Genomic DNA, 24,244 nt, shown 5'->3' with positions numbered 1-24,244 from the left:
ACCCTGACTGGGTTAACAGTGTTTGGAGACGATCTGCTGGTGTTGGGTGGTGTGTGTGCCCCGGAGAAGCTGAGACCGCTACACTTACCTGACAAGGAGAAGGCGAGCATCGTCAGGAGTCAGACGATGACTTCTTACTGCCTCAAATAAAGGAATAGAAATGCCAAAGAAGAAAACCGTCATCGTTCTGTTGTTGGGAATGAAAGGGTTAAATGTCATTTCTGGGTTTCATGAGTTTCCAGAGTGTCTGGAATAGTTTGTGAGGGTTTCCTCCAGGGTCTCAGATGTTCCCATTCGCTTTCGTCTCATCCTCTTTGTCTGGAACCTTTTTGCTATTTAGCTCTTTAAACTCTGAGAGTTCTTTGGGAGTGGTTTGCAACCAAGCTGAGAACAAAAGCAGGGTAAGCAGCAGTGTGTTCAGAGATCTGAAGAACGTCTGATGACCCTCGCTTGGTGTTTTCTGCTCAAGCTGCTCCCAAGATGTCCGATACCCGTAGATCCATCATCACACTGATTACATCAAACCTCTAATGAGACTGGTGGCTGAGCTGCTGATAAATGTGGGTTTTCTTTGTCGTAGGGATCGGAGCTCGTTCACCTGCCTGGGAAGTGCTGCCCGGAGTGTTCCCCTGTGAAACCATCCTGCCTGCTTGAGGGGAAATCCTACCAGGTACTGAGCTGAAACAGAGACGGCGCTGCCGGCTCAGGGACATTTATCTGAAGCTCGCAATGTGGCTGCGCTTCCAGACGGTCAGAGCCTCCAGACTGTAAACAGCATGGTTTGGGTCATTCTCTTCTAAAGCCTCTGTTACAATTACCTGGGCAGGTATCTGAATGAGATGATGTCGCCCTAACCCTGATCTAAACTCTGAGCTCAGATAGAAACATTCATGTGTAGAAAGATGACTGCTTTTAGGACGGAGTCCTCACAACAAACTGTTGTCTGAGCCTTTTGGCGCCGATGCTGTAGAATTTCATCACATTCATAATTTAGAGCTCAGCCCAGGAAAACTAGATGGAGTTTTAATATTTTACTGTCCGTCAGGAGGGAATGTTTACAAAATACTGGAAGACTCTAGGAAGAAGCTGCAGCTCTGGGGAGAGCTTCCAGAGAGGATTCGTGCCGTGCTCCGTCTGGGAGGAAGGCTGCATCGGGGTTCCAGACAGAATCCTTCTTTTAGGTCTCAGAGCCAAAATATCAGAAAACATTCAGCCTTTGTTTCTGTTGAGATAACGAATATTAAAGGTTGGGTCTTCCTGAGTCCTGGCTCATGGAGGATGAGGAGTGGTTGGTTAGACGGAGTCTGATTAACGATGTTCTGGTTCTGATTTCAGAACCTGGCTCGCTGGGCTGTCGGACGCTGTCGTGAATGTGAATGTCACGACGCCCAGGTGACCTGTTACCTTGGCTCCTGCCCCACCTGCCCACTTGGGACCCTGGCTGTCATAAAGGAAGGCCACTGTTGCCCCGACTGTCTCCATGGTAACGCTGCTACTAATGAGAGATGTTCTGTGACCTTCTGATTTTCCCTGTAAAGCCTGGTTTATACTTCTACGTCGGTGCGGAGACATGCAACGCCATAATGCGTCGGCACAAGGGCTCGCAGAGGGTGGCGGAGACATGCTCAAAATTTTAAACATCCATTCAAAGTGATGGAGTTAGCAAGTTTGTGATTGGTCAGGACACCGCTTCCTGTACATTCGTCACCAGCACCAATGTAGCTCAGTTAAAAAAAAACAGATATTTAGCGGCAGACCTAGAACAGACTGAAGAACACATCGCAGGATAAGTCCAAAAATATGAATATTTATTAAGCTGTGAGTGAAGGAGTACAAAATTCAGAGCAAACGTGGACGGAAACGATGGGAAACGTGGGTTTAGAGGGGGCGACGGCATGAAGAGGAGGAGGAGAATGAAGGGTAAATTAGTCCGTGTTATAAAGTCTCTGAAATGTATAAACACTTAAGTAAATATATATAAACACTTAAGTAAATATATATAAACACATTAGTAAATATATATAAACGCATTAGTAAAAAGATTTAAACGCATTAGTAAATAGATATAAACGCATTAGTAAATAGATATAAACGCATTAGTAAATAGATATAAACGCATTAGTAAATAGATATAAACGCATTAGTAAGTAGATATAAACGCAATAGTAAGTAGATATAAATGCATTAGTAAATAGATATAAACGCATTAGAAAATAGATATAAACGCATTAGTAAAAAGATATAAACACATTAGTAAATAGATATAAACGCATTAGTAAATAGATGTAAACGCATTAGTAAATAGATATAAACGCATTAGTAAATATATAAATGCATTAGTAAATAGATATAAACGCATTAGTAAATATATAAACGCATTAGTAAATAGATATAAACGCATTAGTAAATAGATGTAAACGCATTAGTAAATAGATGTAAACGCATTAGTAAATAGATGTAAACGCATTAGTAAATATATAAACGCATTAGTAAATATATAAACGCATTAGTAAATAGATATAAACACATTAGTAAATAGATATACGCATTAGTAAATAGATATAAACGCATTAGTAAATAGATATAAACGCATTAGTAAATATATATAAACGCATTAGTAAATAGATATAAACGCATTAGTAAATAGATGTAAACGCATTAGTAAATAGATGTAAACGCATTAGTAAATAGATATAAACACATTAGTAAATATATAAACGCATTAGAAAATAGATATAAACACATTAGTAAATAGATATACGCATTAGTAAATAGATATAAACGCATTAGTAAATAGATATAAACGCATTAGTAAATATATAAACGCATTAGTAAATAGATATAAACACATTAGTAAATATATAAACGCATTAGAAAATAGATATAAACACATTAGTAAATAGATATACGCATTAGTAAATAGATATAAACGCATTAGTAAATAGATGTAAACGCATTAGTAAATATATGTAAACGCATTAGTAAATAGATATAAACGCATTAGTAAATATATAAACGCATTAGTAAATAGATATAAACACATTAGTAAATAGATATACGCATTAGTAAATAGATATAAACGCATTAGTAAATAGATATAAACGCATTAGTAAGTATATATAAACGCATTAGTAAATAGATATAAACGCATTAGTAACTAGATATAAACGCATTAGTAAGTAGATATAAACGAATTTGTAAATAGATATAAACGCATTAGTAAATAGATATAAACGCATTAGTAAGTAGATATAAACGCATTAGTAAATATATATGAATGCATTAGTAAGTAGATAAAAACACATTAGTAAATAGATATAAACGCGTTAGTAAATAGATATAAATGCATTAGTAAATAGATATAAACGCATTAGTAAGTAGATATAAACGCATTAGTAAATAGATATAAACGCATTAGTAAATAGATATAAACGCATTAGTGAATAGATATAAACGCATTAGTAAATAGATATAAACGCATTAGTAAGTAGATATAAACGCATTAGTAAATAGATATAAACGCATTAGTAAATAGATATAAACGCATTAGTGAATAGATATAAACGCATTAGTGAATAGATATAAACGCATTAGTGAATAGATATAAACGCATTAGTAAGTAGATATAAACGCATTAGTAAATAGATATAAACGCATTAGTAAATAGATATAAACGCATTAGTAAGTAGATATAAACGCATTAGTAAGTAGATATAAGCGCATTAGTAAATAGATATAAACGCATTAGTAAATAGATATAAACGCATTAGTAAATAGATATAAACGCATTAGTAAGTAGATATAAACGCATTAGTAAGTAGATATAAGCGCATTAGTAAATAGATATAAACGCATTAGTAAATATATAAACGCATTAGTAAATATATAAACGCATTAGTAAATAGATATAAACACATTAGTAAATAGATATACGCATTAGTAAATAGATATAAACGCATTAGTAAATAGATATAAACGCATTAGTAAATATATATAAACGCATTAGTAAATAGATATAAACGCATTAGTAAATAGATGTAAACGCATTAGTAAATAGATGTAAACGCATTAGTAAATAGATATAAACACATTAGTAAATATATAAACGCATTAGAAAATAGATATAAACACATTAGTAAATAGATATACGCATTAGTAAATAGATATAAACGCATTAGTAAATAGATATAAACGCATTAGTAAATATATAAACGCATTAGTAAATAGATATAAACACATTAGTAAATATATAAACGCATTAGAAAATAGATATAAACACATTAGTAAATAGATATACGCATTAGTAAATAGATATAAACGCATTAGTAAATAGATGTAAACGCATTAGTAAATAGATGTAAACGCATTAGTAAATAGATATAAACGCATTAGTAAATATATAAACGCATTAGTAAATAGATATAAACACATTAGTAAATAGATATACGCATTAGTAAATAGATATAAACGCATTAGTAAATAGATATAAACGCATTAGTAAGTATATATAAACGCATTAGTAAATAGATATAAACGCATTAGTAACTAGATATAAACGCATTAGTAAGTAGATATAAACGAATTTGTAAATAGATATAAACGCATTAGTAAATAGATATAAACGCATTAGTAAGTAGATATAAACGCATTAGTAAATAGATATGAATGCATTAGTAAGTAGATAAAAACACATTAGTAAATAGATATAAACGCGTTAGTAAATAGATATAAATGCATTAGTAAATAGATATAAACGCATTAGTAAGTAGATATAAACGCATTAGTAAATAGATATAAACGCATTAGTAAATAGATATAAACGCATTAGTGAATAGATATAAACGCATTAGTAAATAGATATAAACGCATTAGTAAGTAGATATAAACGCATTAGTAAATAGATATAAACGCATTAGTAAATAGATATAAACGCATTAGTGAATAGATATAAACGCATTAGTGAATAGATATAAACGCATTAGTGAATAGATATAAATTCATTAGTAAGTAGATAAAAACACATTAGTAAATAGATATAAACGCGTTAGTAAATAGATATAAACACATTAGTAAATAGATATAAACGCATTAGTAAGTAGATATAAACGCATTAGTAAATAGATATAAACGCATTAGTAAATAGATATAAACGCATTAGTAAGTAGATATAAACGCATTAGTAAGTAGATATAAGCGCATTAGTAAATAGATATAAACGCATTAGTAAATAGATATAAACGCATTAGTAAATAGATATAAACGCATTAGTAAGTAGATATAAACGCATTAGTAAGTAGATATAAGCGCATTAGTAAATAGATATAAACGCATTAGTAAATAGATATAAACGCATTAGTGAATAGATATAAACGCATTAGTAAATAGATATAAATGCATTAGTAAATAGATATAAACGCATTAGTGAATAGATATAAACGCATTAGTAAATAGATATAAACGCATTAGTGAATAGATATAAACGCATTAGTGAATAGATATAAACGCATTAGTAAATAAATATAAACGCATTAGTAAATAGATATAAACGCATTAGTAACTAGATATAAATGCATTAGTGAATAGATATAAACGCATTAGTAAATAGATATAAATGCATTAGTAAATAGATATAAACACATTAGTAAATAGATATAAACGCATTAGTAAATAGATGTAAACGCATTAGTGAATAGATATAAACGCATTAGTAAATAGATATAAACGCATTAGTAAATAGATATAAACGCATTAGTAAATAGATGTAAACGCATTAGTGAATAGATATAACGCATTAGTAAATAGATATAAACGCATTAGTGAATAGATATAAACGCATTAGTGAATAGATATAAACGCATTAGTAAATAGATATAAACGCATTAGTAAATAGATATAAACACATTAGTGAATAGATATAAACGCATTAGTAAATAGATATAAACGCATTAGTAAATAGATATAAACACATTAGTTAATAGATAGAAACGCATTAGTGAATAGATATAAACGCATTAGTGAATAGATATAAACGCATTAGTAAATAGATATAAACGCATTAGTAAATAGATATAAACGCATTAGTGAATAGATATAAACGCATTAGTAAATATATATAAAGGCATTAGTAAATAGATATAAATGCATTAGTGAATAGATATAAACGCATTAGTAAATAGATATAAATGCATTAGTAAATAGATATAAACGCATTAGTAAATAGATATAAACACATTAGTAAATAGATATAAACACATTAGTGAATAGATATAAACGTATTAGTAAATAGATATAAATGCATCAGTAAATAGATATAAACACATTAGTAAATATATACAAATGCATTTATACATTTTAGGACATAAAAATGTGGTTCACCACCCATCAGCTCATCTGCCTCAGTGTTTGAAGCTAAAAATAGAAAACAGAACATTTTCTTTCTCCTGTCTTTCCTGGCCCATAAATCATCTTCTTAGCGTATTAATCAGAGCTGTCTTTAGAGCCAGAGGACAGAATGCTCCTCTCCTATTGGTCCTTTCTCACCTGAGGGTCATAGACAGGTGTGATGTTGGGTTCGTGTCTCAAGGCAAAGTCGTCCAATGTGAACTTTCTTCTTGTTTTTCCATTCTAGGAATTAGCTTTAAATATTCAGAAAACTGAGATCCTCTGTTTATATTTATGTATTTGTATCTGTTACAGCAGCTGGTCATGGGACCAATAATGTAGCCATTTAAGCTAACTAGCTACATGTTTCACTTTCTAACTAGATGTTTAACTAACAAACCAGCTAGTCGGTTAGCTTACGAACTAGCTATTTAGCTAACTCTTTAGTTAATTAGTTACCTCTTTAAATGATAAATGATCTGCCCTTGTATAGTGCCTCTCAGAGTAAGGACTCCAAAGCGCTTTACACCACAGTGTATCATTCATCCATTCACACACTGATGGTGATGAGCTACGATGTAGCCACAGCCGCCCTGGGGCACACTGACATAGGCGAGGCTGCCGAGTAAAGGCACCACCGGTCCCTCCGACCACCACCAGCAGGCAAGGTGGGTTAAGTGTCTTGCCCAAGGACACAACAGCAGAATTCTCTGTCTGGAGCTGGGATCGAACCTGCAACCTTCCGATTACTGGACAGCCCGCTCAACCTGTTGAGCTACTGTTGCTCCATATATAAATATATATATATATACACACACACACACACACACACACACACACACACACACACACACACACACATTGTATTGTTTTTATGGTTTTTATATATTTCTGTAAGAATTCTATCATTAAAACCTACTCAGGATACAGTTTTGATAATTCCAACAAGTCAGTCTTAAAATCTCCCAGCAGATTTAACACCGCTGTATGTCTAAGCCGTCTGAGATGAAAGTCTGTCTCTGAGAAACAGCCGTGGAGTTTGAACTCTGAACCATAGCTGAGTCTCTGCAGCGGCCCTCAGATGTGTGATCATAATGAGAATCCAGACTAATTTGGGCCCAGTTCACTCATCAATACTAACTAAGTGGATTTGATACTCCTTCAGACTTGATTATGTAATTATAGAGACTTTGGTAATGACTGATGCTACCCATTTTTAATGCTAATGTGGAAATGTTTATTTTGATGTGTGCTTTAATACAGCGAGACGTTCCTCCTCAGGTGCAGCCGTGCCGGTAAACTTCCCTGGATTAGTTCTCGTCCTACTAGCGTTATCCTTGATGGCAGTTTTTAATTTTGGGCCTCAGGGATTCTGGCTTATTATCCTTGTGAGGAAATGCATTTACAGTCTGCGAGCAGCAAAGCTGTCCTCTGAGGATGAAGATCTGTTTGCTCTCTCTCAGCAGTCAAAGTAAACCAAAGCATGATCTTGAACTCATGCAGGCCACAAGTACTGATTTGTTTCCAGTTAACAGAAAGGTTTCGTGAAATATATGAAATGGAGGCCGACCCCCCGAGTGGCCCTTTAAAGAGAGCAACAGGTTATGGTTGGCGACTGGTAGCCCTGGTCTTGAATAGCATCCAGAGTCACCGATAAACAGAACGCTGGTGAAGCTGAGACAGAGCCAGGAAACCGAGGAGCTTGTTGCTAATCCAGGGTTACGTGGCACTACTGGTGAGGTAATGATAACAATGGATTAGGGTTATGAAGCACACACTGCTGGTGATGGTACCCTGCTACAGAGGCGAGGCTGTCTTTTGCACCATCGGCCCCTCTGACCACCACCAACACAGGCAAGTCGGCAGAAGACCCCTGGTGGGAGCTGGGATTGATCCCACAACCCTCCGATCTCTGGTCTACCTCCATGCTTTGCCAGATGTTCCAGACGTTACCTGTCAAAGCCCCACCCACCCTAGACTGCTGCAGGCCAGGGACAGAGGCCCGTTGTGGCTGTGTGCTAGTCTCGTCTGTTTTTGATCGTCTCTAATCAACAGATTTATCTCAGGTAATATTTTGTTGTTGAGGAGAAGCCACGTCCTGTCCCACAGTCCCAGACATCAGGAGACAAATGAGGGACAAAACGTCACATGAAGAAAAGAAAGAGTGAGTGAAACGAGCCGACTGGAGGAGGAGAGTGATGGAGATTTTAGAGCGTATGTTCCGGCTTTCCGACATTCTTATCGCCCATTAGGAATAAATGAGCGTCTCTTGTTTCCCTCGTTCAGTGTCTCTCCTGCCATAACTCTCCTGTCCTGTCATCTTCTTCCTGTGTCTGCTTCTGTCGCGTTAATCTCATCCCTCAGCCACATTTCCACAAGAGTTTTACAACAAATCAGAGCCGCAGCAGCGCCTGTTGTCTGACAAGCCTTTGCTTTCATTTGCTTGTTCTGCTTTCCCAGTGTGACATTCCCATCTCCGTCTTCCTGAACCTTATCATTTCAGAACATAACGGGTTCCCCAGGAAACCGTCGGAGTTGAATTTTTAATGACTTTCAGAGGAAGAAAAATCTCGGAATGACAAAAACCTGAGATCATAATCTTGGTTTTGTTTTTTTGTTCAGTTTTTTTCTTTTCAGCAGCAAAACTTTAAATGACGTCAGAGCCACACAAGTGACTCGTGTTGTTCCTCCGCTTTAGGGTTAAAGGGGCATTATGGAAGTTTGACAGCCAAAACATGTATAGAAATAATAAATGTCTTCTTCATACATTCTCCTGCAATGCCCTGGTCCTGTAGAATGAGCCCTGGCATTTTTACTGTGATTGCCTGTTTTTCTGTAAAATCACAGAAAAAGAGAGCTGCTCGGGTCGAGCAGGCTGCTTCATGCGCGTTCACGCTCAGGCATCGCCCGTAGCATTTGCTATCAGTAGCTTTAGCAGCAGAGAGAGAGGCAGTGCCAACTCAGCGACTTTGTCGCTGTTCCTAACGCCTAGTGATGAACCTAGCTACATTTCTGAGGACCCATAGCTACTTTCTTCTAGATATTTCCTGCAAATTAGCAACAAAATAGCCATTTTCGCTCCGAACCGTTCTTTGAATGTTGTTTTAGCTGTCATCAAGGATATAAATTTTACAGATGCCAAAGACATCTTTGGTGCTTTAGCTCACCTAGCTAGACGTCAGACTCTCGTGCAGGAGACCTGGGTTTGATTCTGGATGTAAACGTAGTTTATTTAGATTTTATTTTTTACATTAATGGTATATTTTTTACTGTAAGATGCCCAAATTGTTATTTGAGACTCGCCGAACGGCATTGAATTCACAGATAAAAAAGATGTGGGTTCAACTTTCATTTTGCTTCCCTCTGAAACAGAAGTCTGAGAGCGTGCTTCCCTCTGAAACAGAAGTCTGAGAGCGTGCTTCCCTCTGAAGCAGAAGTCTGAGAGCGTGCTTCCCTCTGAAGCAGAAGTCTGAGAGCGTGCTTCCCTCTGAAACAGAAGTCTGAGAGCGTGTTTCCCTCTGAAGCAGTAGTCTGAGAGCGTGCTTCCCTCTGAAACAGAAGTCTGAGAGCGTGCTTCCCTCTGAAACAGAAGTCTGAGAGCGTGCTTCCCTCTGAAGCAGAAGTCTGAGAGCGTGCTTCCCTCTGAAACAGAAGTCTGAGAGCGTGCTTCCCTCTGAAACAGAAGTCTGAGAGCGTGCTTCCCTCTGAAACAGAAGTCTGAGAGCGTGCTTCCCTCTGAAACAGAAGTCTGAGAGCGTGCTTCCCTCTGAAACAGAAGTCTGAGAGCGTGCTTCCCTCTGAAACAGAAGTCTGAGAGCGTGCTTCCCTCTGAAACAGAAGTCTGAGAGCGTGCTTCCCTCTGAAACAGAAGTCTGAGAGCGTGCTTCCCTCTGAAGCAGAAGTCTGAGAGCGTGCTTCCCTCTGAAGCAGAAGTCTGAGAGCGTGCTTCCCTCTGAAACAGAAGTCTGAGAGCGTGCTTCCCTCTGAAACAGAAGTCTGAGAGCGTGCTTCCCTCTGAAGCAGAAGTCTGAGAGCGTGCTTCCCTCTGAAACAGAAGTCTGAGAGCGTGCTTCCCTCTGAAACAGAAGTCTGAGAGCGTGCTTCCCACTGAAGTAGAAGTCTGAGAGCGTGCTTCCCTCTGAAACAGAAGTCTGAGAGCGTGCTTCCCTCTGAAACAGAAGTCTGAGAGCGTGCTTCCCTCTGAAGCAGAAGTCTGAGAGCGTGCTTCCCTCTGAAGCAGAAGTCTGAGAGCGTGCTTCCCTCTGAAACAGAAGTCTGAGAGCGTGCTTCCCTCTGAAGCAGAAGTCTGAGAGCGTGCTTCCCTCTGAAACAGAAGTCTGAGAGCGTGCTTCCCTCTGAAACAGAAGTCTGAGAGCGTGCTTCCCTCTGAAACAGAAGTCTGAGAGCGTGCTTCCCTCTGAAGCAGAAGTCTGAGAGCGTGCTTCCCTCTGAAGCAGAAGTCTGAGAGCGTGCTTCCCTCTGAAACAGAAGTCTGAGAGCGTGCTTCCCTCTGAAACAGAAGTCTGAGAGCGTGCTTCCCTCTGAAGCAGAAGTCTGAGAGCGTGCTTCCCTCTGAAACAGAAGTCTGAGAGCGTGCTTCCCTCTGAAACAGAAGTCTGAGAGCGTGCTTCCCTCTGAAGCAGAAGTCTGAGAGCGTGCTTCCCTCTGAAACAGAAGTCTGAGAGCGTGCTTCCCTCTGAAACAGAAGTCTGAGAGCGTGCTTCCCTCTGAAACAGAAGTCTGAGAGCGTGCTTCCCTCTGAAGCAGAAGTCTGAGAGCGTGCTTCCCACTGAAGTAGAAGTCTGAGAGCGTGCTTCCCTCTGAAGCAGAAGTCTGAGAGCGTGCTTCCCACTGAAGTAGAAGTCTGAGAGCGTGCTTCCCTCTGAAGCAAAAGTCTGAGAGCGTGCTTCCCTCTGAAGCAGAAGTATAAATGCAGCTTGAGACTGCTGCCATGTTCTGCTCCCTTCTCATGCTCTGGCCAACTTCTAGTTCCTGAAACAGGAGCGCCAGAGCTTTGTTCCCCCAGAGATCATTTATACGAGCTGTACTGCAGATGTGTTGGAACTTGGTCTGTAAGCTGCTGGAAGCATTGGTTTGTTAGTAAAGTGTCGCTGACACGCAGAACGACGACTCAAAGTGGGCAAGAAGCGCTCGTAAAGGCTTCAGTGGAGATCAGCTGACAGCAGAAACATCCCAGTCGGTGACGGAAAACCGAGGGAAGCTTCTGCACCGCTGACTCAGTCTGGATGTTACAAGTCTGATGGAAGGAATTCAAATTAGAATTTGACTTGTCAGATTGTGTTTGGTTCTTCTCTTATCCACGCAGGAAGGAACCCCCGAATAATAAAACCAGGTTGTGTGTTTTACAGTGCAGTGCCACACAGACTGCCTGTCCTGTCTGGGGACTCCTGACCACTGTGAGAGCTGCAGAAACCCCAAAGCTCTCCTCCATCTTGGTCGCTGCCTTTCTGTCTGTCCGCCGGGCTTTTATTCTGAAGGACAAGGCTGTACAGGTAACGATTTCCTTTCTTTAAATGTGGGCCTGACGCAAATAGTAAAAAGTCATGTTTGTATTAAAAACACAGAAGTTCTGACTGTGAAACAAAAAAGTAAATGTTTTACTGTCTGGTTTTAGTGTGCAGGGCATTTATAATAATTATAATATACAATATAATAATGCTGCAGCTGCAGAACAAACCCGATGCATCCTCTCTGTTATCACATGGTTGTGGCGTTACGACCAGCAGCTACAACAACAACTTGGCACCTCCTAGATTACTTACAGTTAGACGCACAAGCACATAAATGTCCATTATTTAGCTGAAAAGCTAATGGAACAAGGAGCTAATGCTGCCAAAATGTTTAATAAACAGAAATTCACACACATGCATGCTTTTATGTAGGCTAAATAATTCTAGGAGTTTATTATCTGGTCAGGGTTTATTTATCGGCTAATGAATGTTTTCAGAGGCAGGGTCGTTTGGCTTCTGTTCACAAACAGGTGTGTGTTTTCGTCCCACTGTTGGTTCTACGTTCCTGTTGGAGTTAGTTAGGGTTAGGGTTTTTCTCAGACTTTTTTAAGTTTAAGATGTTTGAGTCAAAAACAGAAAAAAGTGCTTTTAAACTAAGAGTCTGCAGAGTTCTCCTTTTTAGTTGTGAAACGTGGCAAATCCTGCTGCAGGTCCAGTCCTGAGCAAGGGACTATCAAAGGATTTGGTAACGCTTCCGTTTACAGTCCTGTAATTACTAAGTACTTATATGGTAATCACATAGTTACAGTGTATAATAGTAATAAAGTGTATTATTGTGTGAAGCAGTATTTACTGGGAAGGATTCATACAAATAAAAGCTAGAATTGAACCTGAGTTACATGGTTATAACTGACCTCAGAAACAATATTACACTTGAACTTACTGTGTAATTACTATGTAAGTACTTAGTAATTAGGGGACTATGAAAGGAAGCGTTACCTAGAGCTTGTTTTTACCGGTTCTGACATGTCGGCTCTCTCTGGAGCCTTCATCAGAACTTTCGCTGATGTTGGCGGCGAAGCTTCCTTCTGTGTTTATCTGCGCTGTTGTTGTTCTGTGTTTATGGCCCGAGTACTGTCCCTGTCCATTATATGATGAGAAATAGGGAGCCTAAGTCTACTTCCGCACCACGGATCCCCGGAAGAACGAATAAACGAACGCAAGTCAATGAGGCTAAAAGCTAAACGTTATTTTCTAACCCGCGTTGCCTCACGCCCTGGATCACACACATGTTCTACTGCAGTTTAAATGAAAAGCAATGATGGTGTTTCGACCACGCCTGTCACGTACTTTGAGGTTTATCAGCTTGTAAAAATTCGTAATTAGCATGCTACACACCAGAAATCAGCACGTCGCATATGTGACATCACCACATAAGCTCCTCCCCCTAGCATTGCTGCTACGTACCACATGGCCAGATTTATGGCGGTTCTTTCCTCCTGTGGGACGTTTGCTGAACTTACAGCCCTTTTCCCTGTTTTCTCCCTGTCTGGTTTGATGACGTCACTTTGGTGAAGCACATTTGTAGTCCTGGACTTATTTTCACACAAAACCTAAAATATCGTTCCCCGTTCAAAAATAAACGTGTTCTTAGTATCAAAATGCTTCTTTAAAATTCACGGACATCATGTGTGAAATCCATGACACAAAACAAGCGGGTTAGAAAATAGCATTTTTAGCCCCGTTGACTTGTTTGTTTGTTTTGATTTGTTCGTTATTCCGGGGAACCGTGGTGCGGAAGTGACTTAGGCTCCCTATGGATGAGAAAATGGTAAATTGCACTGGGACAACACACGGATCATAAACAACAATACAGAAGATGGACCAGAGAGGCCATAGACATGAGGAGGCATGGACCCAGGAGTTTACAGGATGGACCACTCATGGTGATCCACAGAGGAGTCGCGGCCAGAGGACGATATCGATATAAACAGGGAAGGAAGCTACGCCACCAACATTGGCGAAAGCTCTGATGAAGGCTCCAGAGAGAGCAGAACCGTAAAAACAAGTTCTGTTTACTCAGTTTTAGAGAATAACCAGGAAAATGGAATCAGAGATGGAACACTGGAGGAACCGAGTCTCATAGTTGGGTTCTGCTGAAGTCTCGTCTCTTTCAGGGTAAAACCGTCAGAGAACCACAAGCTTTTAATTTGTTAAATAAAAGGTTTATTGTGCTAAACTGCAGGAGCTCTGATCGTCCTCAGTGCTCGGTTCCCATATGAAAAGAAAATTCCCCCCCCCTTTTCCCGCAGCATGCCCGTCCTCCTGTGCCACCTGTTCCAGCAGGTGGGTCTGCCAGTCCTGCAGCCCCCAGCGACCTGTTCTGAGCCCGGAGAGAGACCAGTGTCTGGTTGCATGTCCTCCTGGGTCCTACCAGCAGGACCACACACGCTGCGTCCGTAAGTATCCGCACCAGACCTGAGGTCTGTCAGCGTTTCTAGGGGACTCTCCTCATCCCTCCTCCTCCGAGGTTAACCTCATCAGTTCATTCTTGTTGTTCTAGACAAGTGAAACATCTCTATCCATCCTCTCCTTCACCCAGGCTGCCATGAGTCCTGCTCGGAGTGTCGAGGCCCGAGTCAGCAGAACTGTTCCTCATGTTCAGAACCAGCTGCTCTCCTACAGGACGGCGTGTGCGTCTCTGACTGCGGTCCTGGCTTCTACAGCCAGGACGGCGTCTGCTACGGTAACACTGACTCATCTTTACACCAGAAAACCTCTGAACCACACACACACTTGTCTCTGTATCCTAGTGTGAACCCTCCATTTACTTCCATTCACCTTAGTGACCCCACTAACCCTAACCATAACCAATGCTGTTCTATTCCTAATCCTAATCTAAACCCAAAGTTAATCCACACCAACCTGAAAAACACGTTATTTTGTCTTTGCATGGACCAGCCAGATGTCCCCACAATGTGCAAATGTCCACACACACTACAGGGTAAAAGTTAAGACACACACACACACACACACACACACACACACACACGCACTTACTTACGCATGCATGCACACACACACACACACACACACACACGCACTTACGCACGCATGCATGCACACACACACACACACACACATGCACGCACACACGCACTTATGCACGCACGAACGCACCCACGCACTCACACACACACACACACACACACACACACACACACATGCACGCACACACACACACACGCGCACACACGATCATTTGTAGCTACATTAGCCATTAGCTAGGTGTAGAACCGTGTAGACGACAAGCGGAGCTGCGTTTACTTTGGTTGGATTGAAAGATCTGCCCCAAGCTCCTCACTCCCGTGACTCAGGGGGACAACGGGGGGCCTGCTCAGTCAGCAACAAACCACGCCCACCAGCTCAAACATCCTGGAAGGCTCCAGAAACGCTGGAGATGCCTAATGCTTTTAGAGTCCAGGCTAAACGAAACATCTGACTGCAGATGTGACGGAATATTCTAACAGAGGAACCCAGAGGTGAAGGTTGTGTGTGTTTGCAGCCTCCAGTGGAGCTTCTCTCCATCCTGATTAGTCAGCAGTTGGCAAACAAGTTAATAAACAAACAAGCTAATAATTAGCAGCTCCTTCTTCACTAATGAGGAGTCAGAGGCCTCTCTTCTAAAAGGAGGTGCAGCATGAATATGGATGGGTTCTATTTTTGAGTTGTGAAACAACGACTGGAAGGAACCAGCGCCGGCGCTCCGCACACGCACACCACGCACAGCGCGTAGGGCACCACGCCAGGGAAGGGGCACCAAACGCAAGCTTATGAAAAATAATATATATATGATAAAGACAGATTTCAATTAGAAGATGTGCAAAGCAAGTTAACAGCATGTTTACAGAGAGAAAACAATACAAAAAGGAAAGGAGATGGACCGTGTCTACTTTTCACTCTGTCCGGGGCGTCCGGGCTGGGGGTTCTTGTTGAAAATGTCCGGCTTTTCATCCAGGAGCAGGGATCGAATTATGGGGGAGCTGTATATCCTACACATCCATGGGAGCCGGAAAAAAGTTTTCTACCTATATTACATCATTTATGGACTCTTTGGAGCAGAGAGCACAGACAGCGACACAGCGCTGCGTTGTTGCGCAGCTCTCCAGGCGGCTGCTTCCAGCGCACGGTCCATTCTCAAAGTGGCGCAACCAAAAAACTATAATTAACACACAATCGTTCATGTCCGCTCATGCTCTCTACTTTCTGTCTTATTTGTGCCTGGCGCTCTGCCACTGCGGAGCTCATCACCTGTGCTGCGGAGATTTCACCTCACTGACGCAGCATTGAATCGTGCACTCCGCTTTGTGGTCAGGAGATCCCTTTGATCTGCTCAAAAGTAACTGATGAGGTGAAAAAGTAAGAATCCAGGTAGCAGATTTTCTGGAGAGTTTAGAGGAGATGCAGGAAGATGAGAGACAGACAGGACAGGAAAATAGTTATATAAAAACAAGAAAACAAAATAAATTGTTGAAAAGTAAAATGTAGGTAGATTTATCTCCACACATACACACACACTAAATATCAATCCTACATTTTGGAAAATAATAAGCAGTTTGTGCATACAAGAGAATTAAAGAGAATTTAAGGCGAAGCGCTTGCACATATTGTGTTATTGTGTTGTTTTATCTGTATGTGTGTGTGTGGGGGGGGGGGGGGGGGGGGGCACCACGAAGCCTTTGTGCTTGGGGCACCAAAATAGCAAGCAACAGCCCTGGAAGGAACGATCCTCCCTCAGGGCCGCGGTGAACTTGGTCACTAAGCTCTTTCTGTAGCTGAGGCTGTTCTCTTCTGCTGCTGATGGGAAATGTCAGAACCTTCAGGAGAAAGGTCACGTCCAGTGCAACCTGTCGGTCCTTCTGGTTTTAAAAGTCAACGTGGTGAAGTCCCTGCATCTGGAAGAGAGTGGGCTTGTGCAGGTTTCCAGTGCCTCAGGGTTGTCATTTATGTAATCATCTCTTTATCCAGGTGTTCTCCATCAGTCACATTGCAGCTCCCCAGTTCCTTCGCTTTAGGACTTCCTGGTGTTCTGAAGCTTTGGTCTTCACCATCGGCTATGTTCAAACTAAATGACTAGTTAGTGGGGTTCTTCTCACTGGTAGATTTACCACTTGATAGGATGTAACGTGAGGATGGTTTGTTTGGAGAACCCACAATAGAACACTTGTTTATGTGTGGAACAACTCCGTCCTTCTGACTGAGGACAGCCATGTTTTAGGGCGTTCCTGGTGAGTGGAAGTGGTGTTCTGGCTGTCTTTGATGCTGTTAACAGTCACATGCTCCGTTTCACAGCTTGTGATTGGTCCTGCGCCTCCTGTTTCCCTGACAACCCCAAATGCATGAGCTGCCCTGTGGGGGCTGCGTTGCATCATGGGAAGTGTATTACTCAGTGTCCGCCTCAGCATTACCTGGATGGCCACAGCAGATGCAGAGGTAGGTGGAGGTTTTCTGGACCTTCTGAGTGATGATGTAAAAATCAGAAACCAAACTCCTGGTCTCCTCAGCCTGCCACAGCTCCTGCGCCTCCTGCTGGGGTCCTTCTGTGTCCCAGTGCTCCTCCTGTCCAGGTGGGCTCCTGCTCCACCAGGGTCAGTGTGTGGAGTCCTGTGGGGAGGGTCTGTATGCTCAGGACAGCAGCTGCCACAGTGAGACACCTGATTTATAATAATTAACACGAGAACTTTTCCTCCTCCCTCACTGCTGATGTTTCACCTCCTTCCAGATTGTCACCCCTCCTGCCGCTCCTGTGTGGGACCTCTGGCCTCAGACTGCCTCCGCTGCCTGAAACCAGAGGATGTTCTCCTTCCTCAGTCTGCTCTCCTTCAGCACGGCGTCTGCACAGCTGGATGTGCTGCACGCAGCTTCCTGGACCACGCGCTGATGTGCCGAGGTGAGAACTCAATCCCAGATTCCTCTTCTTCCCTGTTGACACCTGAACAGTTTCTTCTTCTCAGCTTTAAGGAATTCAGATCATTGTGTGTTCCTGGTTTCTTTGTCACGCCTCAGAGCTGATTTGTGGGTTAGGGTTTCAGAGCGCGTGAACCTGATGGTGCAGCTGTTCTCATCGTCAGAGTTCCTTCTCGCCGCAGCGACACGGACGTTCACGCCTGGTGATGTTTTCCTGGAACTCTGCTTCTAGATAAGAGGCAGTCTCTTTCCATTTTAGTACAGTGTTCTTGTTAGGACAGCCATCGTCTTCGGACTTCAGATGAAGTCATCGAGTGGGTTAGGCATGCTGGAAGTGTAGGAAGGTCCACACAAGCACATCCATCAAAGCGCCTCTCAAGGTAAAAATCACCCTGTGTCCATGCTTTCGTTCTTTTTTAAACACAGAAACAGTTTTGTTTACCTGTTTGTAGCTACAGTTTCGCCGCCGGCTGCCGGCTGCCGGCTTCTTCAGGCTGACGCTGATGGTGGCGCGTCACTTCCTTCTCCGTTTATCTGCGGGCAGCAGAGGACGTTGTCGCCCTCTACTGCCCGCTCTCCCCTCTCCGACGATGCAGTCCCATGCGTGGTCCAGCGTGTAAACTCCGTCGTCCCTGTTCATGATCTCACATCCACGTCTCCTTATCTCGATTGCTTCCTTGATCCATCTTTTGTATTTTTGTTGTTCGGTGGTTATGATCCGTGTGTTGTCCCAGTCCATTATATGGTTTTCTCTTAAGCAATGATCTGTTACGGCTGACTTTTTTATTGTACTTTCTGCTTCTTCTTTTGCTGCTCTTGTGTGTTTACGATTTGCCTCTTTCTCGCACTCCTTTCTGTGTTCTATTGTCCGTGTATTGAGTTGGCGTCCGGTTTCTCCTACGTATGTTTTATTGCATATTTTGCATGGGATTTCGTAGATGACTCCACATTTTTGTCCAGCTGATATTTTGTCTTTTGGGTGCACTAGTCTGTTTCTAACTGTTGTGTATGGCTTTGTTGGTGTGTTTATGTTGTGTTTTTTCATTGTTGCTCTTATTTTTTCCGTTATGCCTCTGATGTATGGTAGGGTTATCACTGGTTTTGGTTCTTGTCTTTCTGGGTTTCTGGTTCTTTTTTTGGGTTGTTCTTTGCTTTCTGTTTTTGTTTGTTGTTTTCCTTTGTTTATCGCCCATGTCGGGTATGCACAGGTCTTTAAAGCGTGTTGTATGTGTTTGTCCTCTTGTTTACGGTCTCTCTCTTCTGTTATTATGTTTGTTCGGTGATATAATGTTCTGATTACTGACATTTTGTGTATGGTGGGGTGTTCTGATGTCCAAGCCGGCAGCCGTCGGCGAAACTGTAGCTACAAACAGGTAAACAAAACTGTTTCTGTGTTTAAAAAAGAACGAAAGCATGGATTTAGAAAGACACAGCAAGAACACACCTAAGATCACCCTGTGTAGCTCCACCCTTAAGGTGACCGGCACCTAGTGAAGCTGGACAAGAAGCGGGGTGATGTGGGTGTGTCTGGAGTTGTTGGTCCTTCTGAAGCACCTATAAATGGTTCAGGGAGGTTCTGCTCAGACACGTGAAGAGCAGATTTTCTTTCTTTTCTCAGTCGTTAAAACACAAAGACAACAGTTTCCTGTCTGGTTTGTGGATCTCATCACACTTGTGTCCTTATTTGGCAGGAAGCAGTTTTTCCTCTTATCAACATTTCTCTCCGCTCTCATCTTTGCTGAAGCTGTTTATGTTCTCACACCCACTCAGAGAAGAACTCTGCTTTTATAGCAGCGAGCTTGAGAAGTCCACAACAGATTTCTGCAGGAATAAACTAGCTACCGGTGTTGTGACTATTTGTCAAACGAATAATTTGTAAGCTTTTACTTACTTTTTGGATTCATCAATGAATTCGTAAATATGGAAATATTTACTGATTTATTAATTAATTTGGATATTAGAATATCCATGGGGCCGCACCCCTTTTAACAGGGGAAACATTGAATCCAAACCTCTTATCAATCTTGTCTAAACGTTCTGTGAATCTTAACGAGCTGCAGTTAAATTTCATACCACACAAACCATCTCAATCTGACACAAAAATCTTAATTGGCAATACATTTATTAACTAATAATCACTTCAGCTCCTTCTGAAGCGTTTAGCCAATCAATATTAACCAACTTATTTTATCAACAACAATTAACAATGAAACAATGAAATGATCCTGTAAAACAATCTGACCCAATAAGTGTGTGTTTTAGTCTTGTGTCCTCCTAAACACTAAAAACAAGTGTGTGTGTGTGTTTGTGTGTGTGTGTGTGTGTGTGTGTGTCTGTCTGTCTGTCTGTCTGTCTGTCTGTCTGTGTGTGTGTGTGGGTGGGTGGGCAACTTGCACTTTAAACTTCCGAAGCACTTTCAATCACAGTAACTTAAACCAAACTTCAAAAACCGCTTAAAAAAATCAAGAAACAACACAAAATATCAATCATAAATGAAATCTAATAGTTTGTCAGCCTGGCCACAGCAGAAAACTATTTAAGATATTAAACAATGACAAACAAACAAACGGCTTACTCTTAAAAGGATCCGATGGCGTTTTTGGTACAAAAGAGAGACTGTTTTCTATTTTGAAGCAAATTGCGCAGTGTGACTACTTATTCTGGCTTATTAGAGAGAAAACGGGAAGAGAAAGATAGATAGAAAAAAAACTTTGAACAAACGAAACAGCGAGGCGTCCCCCACTGTTCAATCAGAGTTCTCCGTTGATTTGATGGTTTTCCGCTGCTTTCCAGCGGTTCGGTGTCCTCACACATCCGGAGTCATAGCAGCGAGCGATCTCTCACACATCAGCTGAAGCTGAGCACAAGGAGAGCAGATCTGATGGTTTTCCGCTGCTTTTCAGCGGTTCTGTGTTCGATCCACTTCAGCAGCCAGGCCTCCCGCGTGCTGTCCGGAGCCGTAGCAACTACAGCAGTTGAACTGAACAAAAGACGAGATAAGTTTCGTTCTGTCTGGGATTTATAGCTTTCAGCGGTCCGGCGAGAAGACTCTGTGTGGTCCCAGCACATGCGCAGAAATTGTGTTCCGGGGTTCGACGGTGACGTCATCACGTTGCTTCCGGCTAAAGGAATCATGGGAAATGAAGTCTCTCTTGGCGCTGGAATTTATTATCTGCTTTTTCAGAGCGCAGATGACACAGTTTTAGGAGAAAATGCTGCGTAGCAATTTTCTCATGAGGGCAGACGCTCCAGGGCAATTTTGGCACAGTCTTTTGGAGAAATTACTGCATAGTAATTTTCTCATGAGGGTAGACCCTCAACACCAGTTTAAACTAGTTATTTTCTCTTAATCAAAACTGACCTGGTGTCGTTAGCTTTCACATCTTCTGTGTTTCCTGATGAACGTACAGTACACTTCAGATGAAACCAAAGTAGAACTTTTTGGTATAAACTCAACTCGTCGTGTTTGAAGGAAGAAGAATACTGAGTTGCATCCCAAGAACACCATACCTACTGTGAAGCATGGGGGTGGGAACATCATGCTTTGGGGCTGTTTTTCTGATAAGGGGACAGGACGACTGATCCGTGTTAAGGAAAGAATGAATGGGGCCATGTATCATGAGATTCTGAGCCAAAACCTCCTTCCATCAGTGAGAGCTTTGAAGATGAAACGTGGCTGGGTCTTCCAACACGACAATGATCCCAAACACACCGCCCGGGCAACAAAGGAGTGGCTCTGTAAGAAGCATTTGAAAGTCCTGGAGTGGCCTAGCCAGTCTCCAGACCTCAACCCCATAGAAAATCTGTGGAGGGAGTTGAAAGTCTGTGTTGCTCGGCGACAGCCCCAAAACATCACTGCTCTCGAGAAGATCTGCATGGAGGAATGGGCCAAAATACCAGCTACTGTGTGTGCAAACCTGGTAAAGACCTATAGTAATCATTTGACCTCTGTTATTGCCAGCAAAAGTTATGTTACAAAGTACTGAGTTGAATTTTTGTTATTGACCAAATACTTATTGTCCACCCTGATTTACAAATAAATTCTTTAAAAATCCTGCCATGTGAATTCATGGATTTTTTTTTCACATTCTGTCTCTTACAGTTGAAGTGTACCTATGATGTAAATTACTGACCTCTGTCATCATTTTAAGTGGGAGAACTTGCACAATCGGTGGCTGACTAAATACTTTTTTTGCCCCACTGTATTTCTGAAGCTTGACGACCGTGGAAGTGAAGTGAGCTCAGAATAAAGCAGGTTATTGTTTATCAGTGTTTCTCCTCCGCCGCTCCCCAGATAACCCCCCAGGGCTGTTTCTGGGTGGGATCCCGGTTTAATAATCCCGACAGTTGAAGGTTGTTCTGAAAACAGTTTTATGGTTTCCTGCAGGCTCCTGCAAAGCCTCCAGACTCAGTAATTAATTTCATTTGTGATGTAAAGAACGTCTCACAGAGACTAAGAGCTTTCTCACAGGTTTTACATGAAGCGGGACCAAAAATCCAGAATCCCACCTGAACAGGTTGAGACTGTTCTGGTGGGATTCTGCATCCCTACAACTTCAGGGGTCAGAGATTGTTTAGCGAATGCTTTGTTTTTCTTTTTGTACATTTAAGCTCCGAGCTACAGAGAACATGTGTTTACCTGCCATTGAAAGGCCATTAGCTGGAATGGATTTCCTTAATCAAGCTGGAAGAGACTGTCACTCATCAGTGGTTGGCTTTAGTCGCTCGTGGTGCCCTCAACACAATCGCTCGTCTTATTCTGCCTCTTGTGTGCTGCACAAGAATAAAAGCTGCTCACAACAGCAGGTTCTAGAAGACAATAACAGTAATCCCAGCAGCCTCATGGACAACCCCAGCAACCTCATAAAGTGTAATAGGCAACAGTATTAGGCACATTTGAAGATCAAAGTTCAAAAGTACTTCAGTTATGGAAGTCAACACAAGTTAAATCAGCATGTGGGGAGACGTCTTTCTGTCAGAAAGTCGGAAAGCGCAGGAGGAATGAACAAACCGTTGTGATTGGCTGTCTCTCTTCATTGACAGCTGTCTCATCCAATCGGGGGTTGGAATTCACTAGTAGGTGGGTCTAGTCATGTAGGGTGCCTCCTGTGCGCCCTACAGGTAGCTCTGAAAGCGAACGTTCGTTCTGAGACGAAGTCAGCAGAGCAGCTGTTTGAAATGTGAGAAAGGATTTGACTCTGCTTCTGTTTGTCTGTAAAATAGACTAGCTTAGCAAAAATGTGCATAATTTAACCAGAGTTAGCTGTGCTAGCCGTGTTAGCTGTAATAGCCATGCCAGCTTAATGCCTCAGCAGTGGGTTTAGTGAATACCTGCACGGTTGGTTTTAACTTTAAGGAAAGGTTTTCATAGTTAAACAAGAACTTGCGTAAAATTAACTATATAAAATGTAAAAATAGCTTTTTTCTAAGCAGGAAGTTTATTGTTTGAAATGTGACGTTGTTAAAAGTTCCTACCAAAAATAGCACATTTGTTTGGTTCTTTTGTGATTCAGGACTTTGCAGAACTCACACACTGGTGGTGATGAGCCACAGCAGTCCAGTGGCCACCGGCCCATCCCACCACCAGCAGGCAGGGAGCGTGGAGTACTTTGCTCAAGGGTACCTGTCTTGGATGGAAGTCAAACCGGCAACCCTTTGTTTACGTGGCACCACTTGGAGTCATTTGGTCCAGATAGTAGCATTACTTGTGTAGGTTAGCTTTATTATTTGGCTGCTAACTTAAACACAATGACGCGTTACAGAAGCGTCATTCTCTTCTGCATCTGAATGAGGGAAAGACAGAGCTCATTGTTTTTCACCCCAACAGCAGGAATGTGGATCGTTATGTTGATCTTGGCCCTCTTTCTCCCTACTCAAAACCAGTTGTTACCAGTTTGGGGGTGAAACTTGATGCTGGACTTAATTTTGATGCTCACATCAATTCTGTGATCTGGTCCAGTTTCTTTCACCTGAGACGCCTTGCAAAAATCAAGCCTATGCTGTCGAGAGCCCACCTGGAGCGGGTACTGCATGCCTTTGTAATATCTAGGCTTGATTACTGCAACTCTCTCTAAGCAGGGTTGTGTCAGTCATCACTGCGTCGCCTACAGGTTGTGCAGAACAGCGCAGCCAGGTTCCTGACTGGGACCAGGAAACAGGATCACATCAGTCCGGTTCTGGCCTCCCTGCACTGGCTTCCGGTTTGCTATCGCTCACAATTCAAAATCCTCGTCTTTGTTTATCATTTCTTCCAGGGTGGTGGTCCCCCCTATCTAGCCACACTCCTGAACAGACACTCCCCATCACGCGCTCTGCGCTCCTCTGACCAAGGCCTGCTCACTGTCCCTCGTTCTAGGTGTCGTACTCGCTGGGACCGGGCTTTCTCAGTCCTAGCACCGTCTCTCTGGAACCAGTTGCCACCCTCA

The 24,244-nt window shown here is 41.9% G+C and overlaps 1 protein-coding gene across 3 annotated transcripts in view; it reads left to right on the top strand.

The window, feature by feature from the left end:
* fras1 (Fraser extracellular matrix complex subunit 1) overlaps window positions 1–24,244 on the top strand; it is a 232,789-nt gene that overhangs the window by 84,362 nt on the left and 124,183 nt on the right. For all 3 annotated transcript variants that reach the window (XM_070555614.1, XM_015960219.3, XM_054730402.2), the window contains 8 exons: window positions 581–670; window positions 1,336–1,483; window positions 11,751–11,894; window positions 14,165–14,311; window positions 14,455–14,598; window positions 17,205–17,345; window positions 17,417–17,557; window positions 17,635–17,802. In XM_070555614.1, the coding sequence (XP_070411715.1) occupies window positions 581–670; window positions 1,336–1,483; window positions 11,751–11,894; window positions 14,165–14,311; window positions 14,455–14,598; window positions 17,205–17,345; window positions 17,417–17,557; window positions 17,635–17,802 (1,123 nt within the window). The remainder of the gene's footprint in view (window positions 1–580; window positions 671–1,335; window positions 1,484–11,750; window positions 11,895–14,164; window positions 14,312–14,454; window positions 14,599–17,204; window positions 17,346–17,416; window positions 17,558–17,634; window positions 17,803–24,244) is intronic.

Source organism: Nothobranchius furzeri, chromosome 10, assembly GCF_043380555.1.
Source record: "Nothobranchius furzeri strain GRZ-AD chromosome 10, NfurGRZ-RIMD1, whole genome shotgun sequence".
Classification (NCBI taxonomy): domain Eukaryota; kingdom Metazoa; phylum Chordata; class Actinopteri; order Cyprinodontiformes; family Nothobranchiidae; genus Nothobranchius; species Nothobranchius furzeri.
Note: the sequence above shows the minus strand (reverse complement) of the source record. Positions and strands in the feature narration are given on the sequence as shown.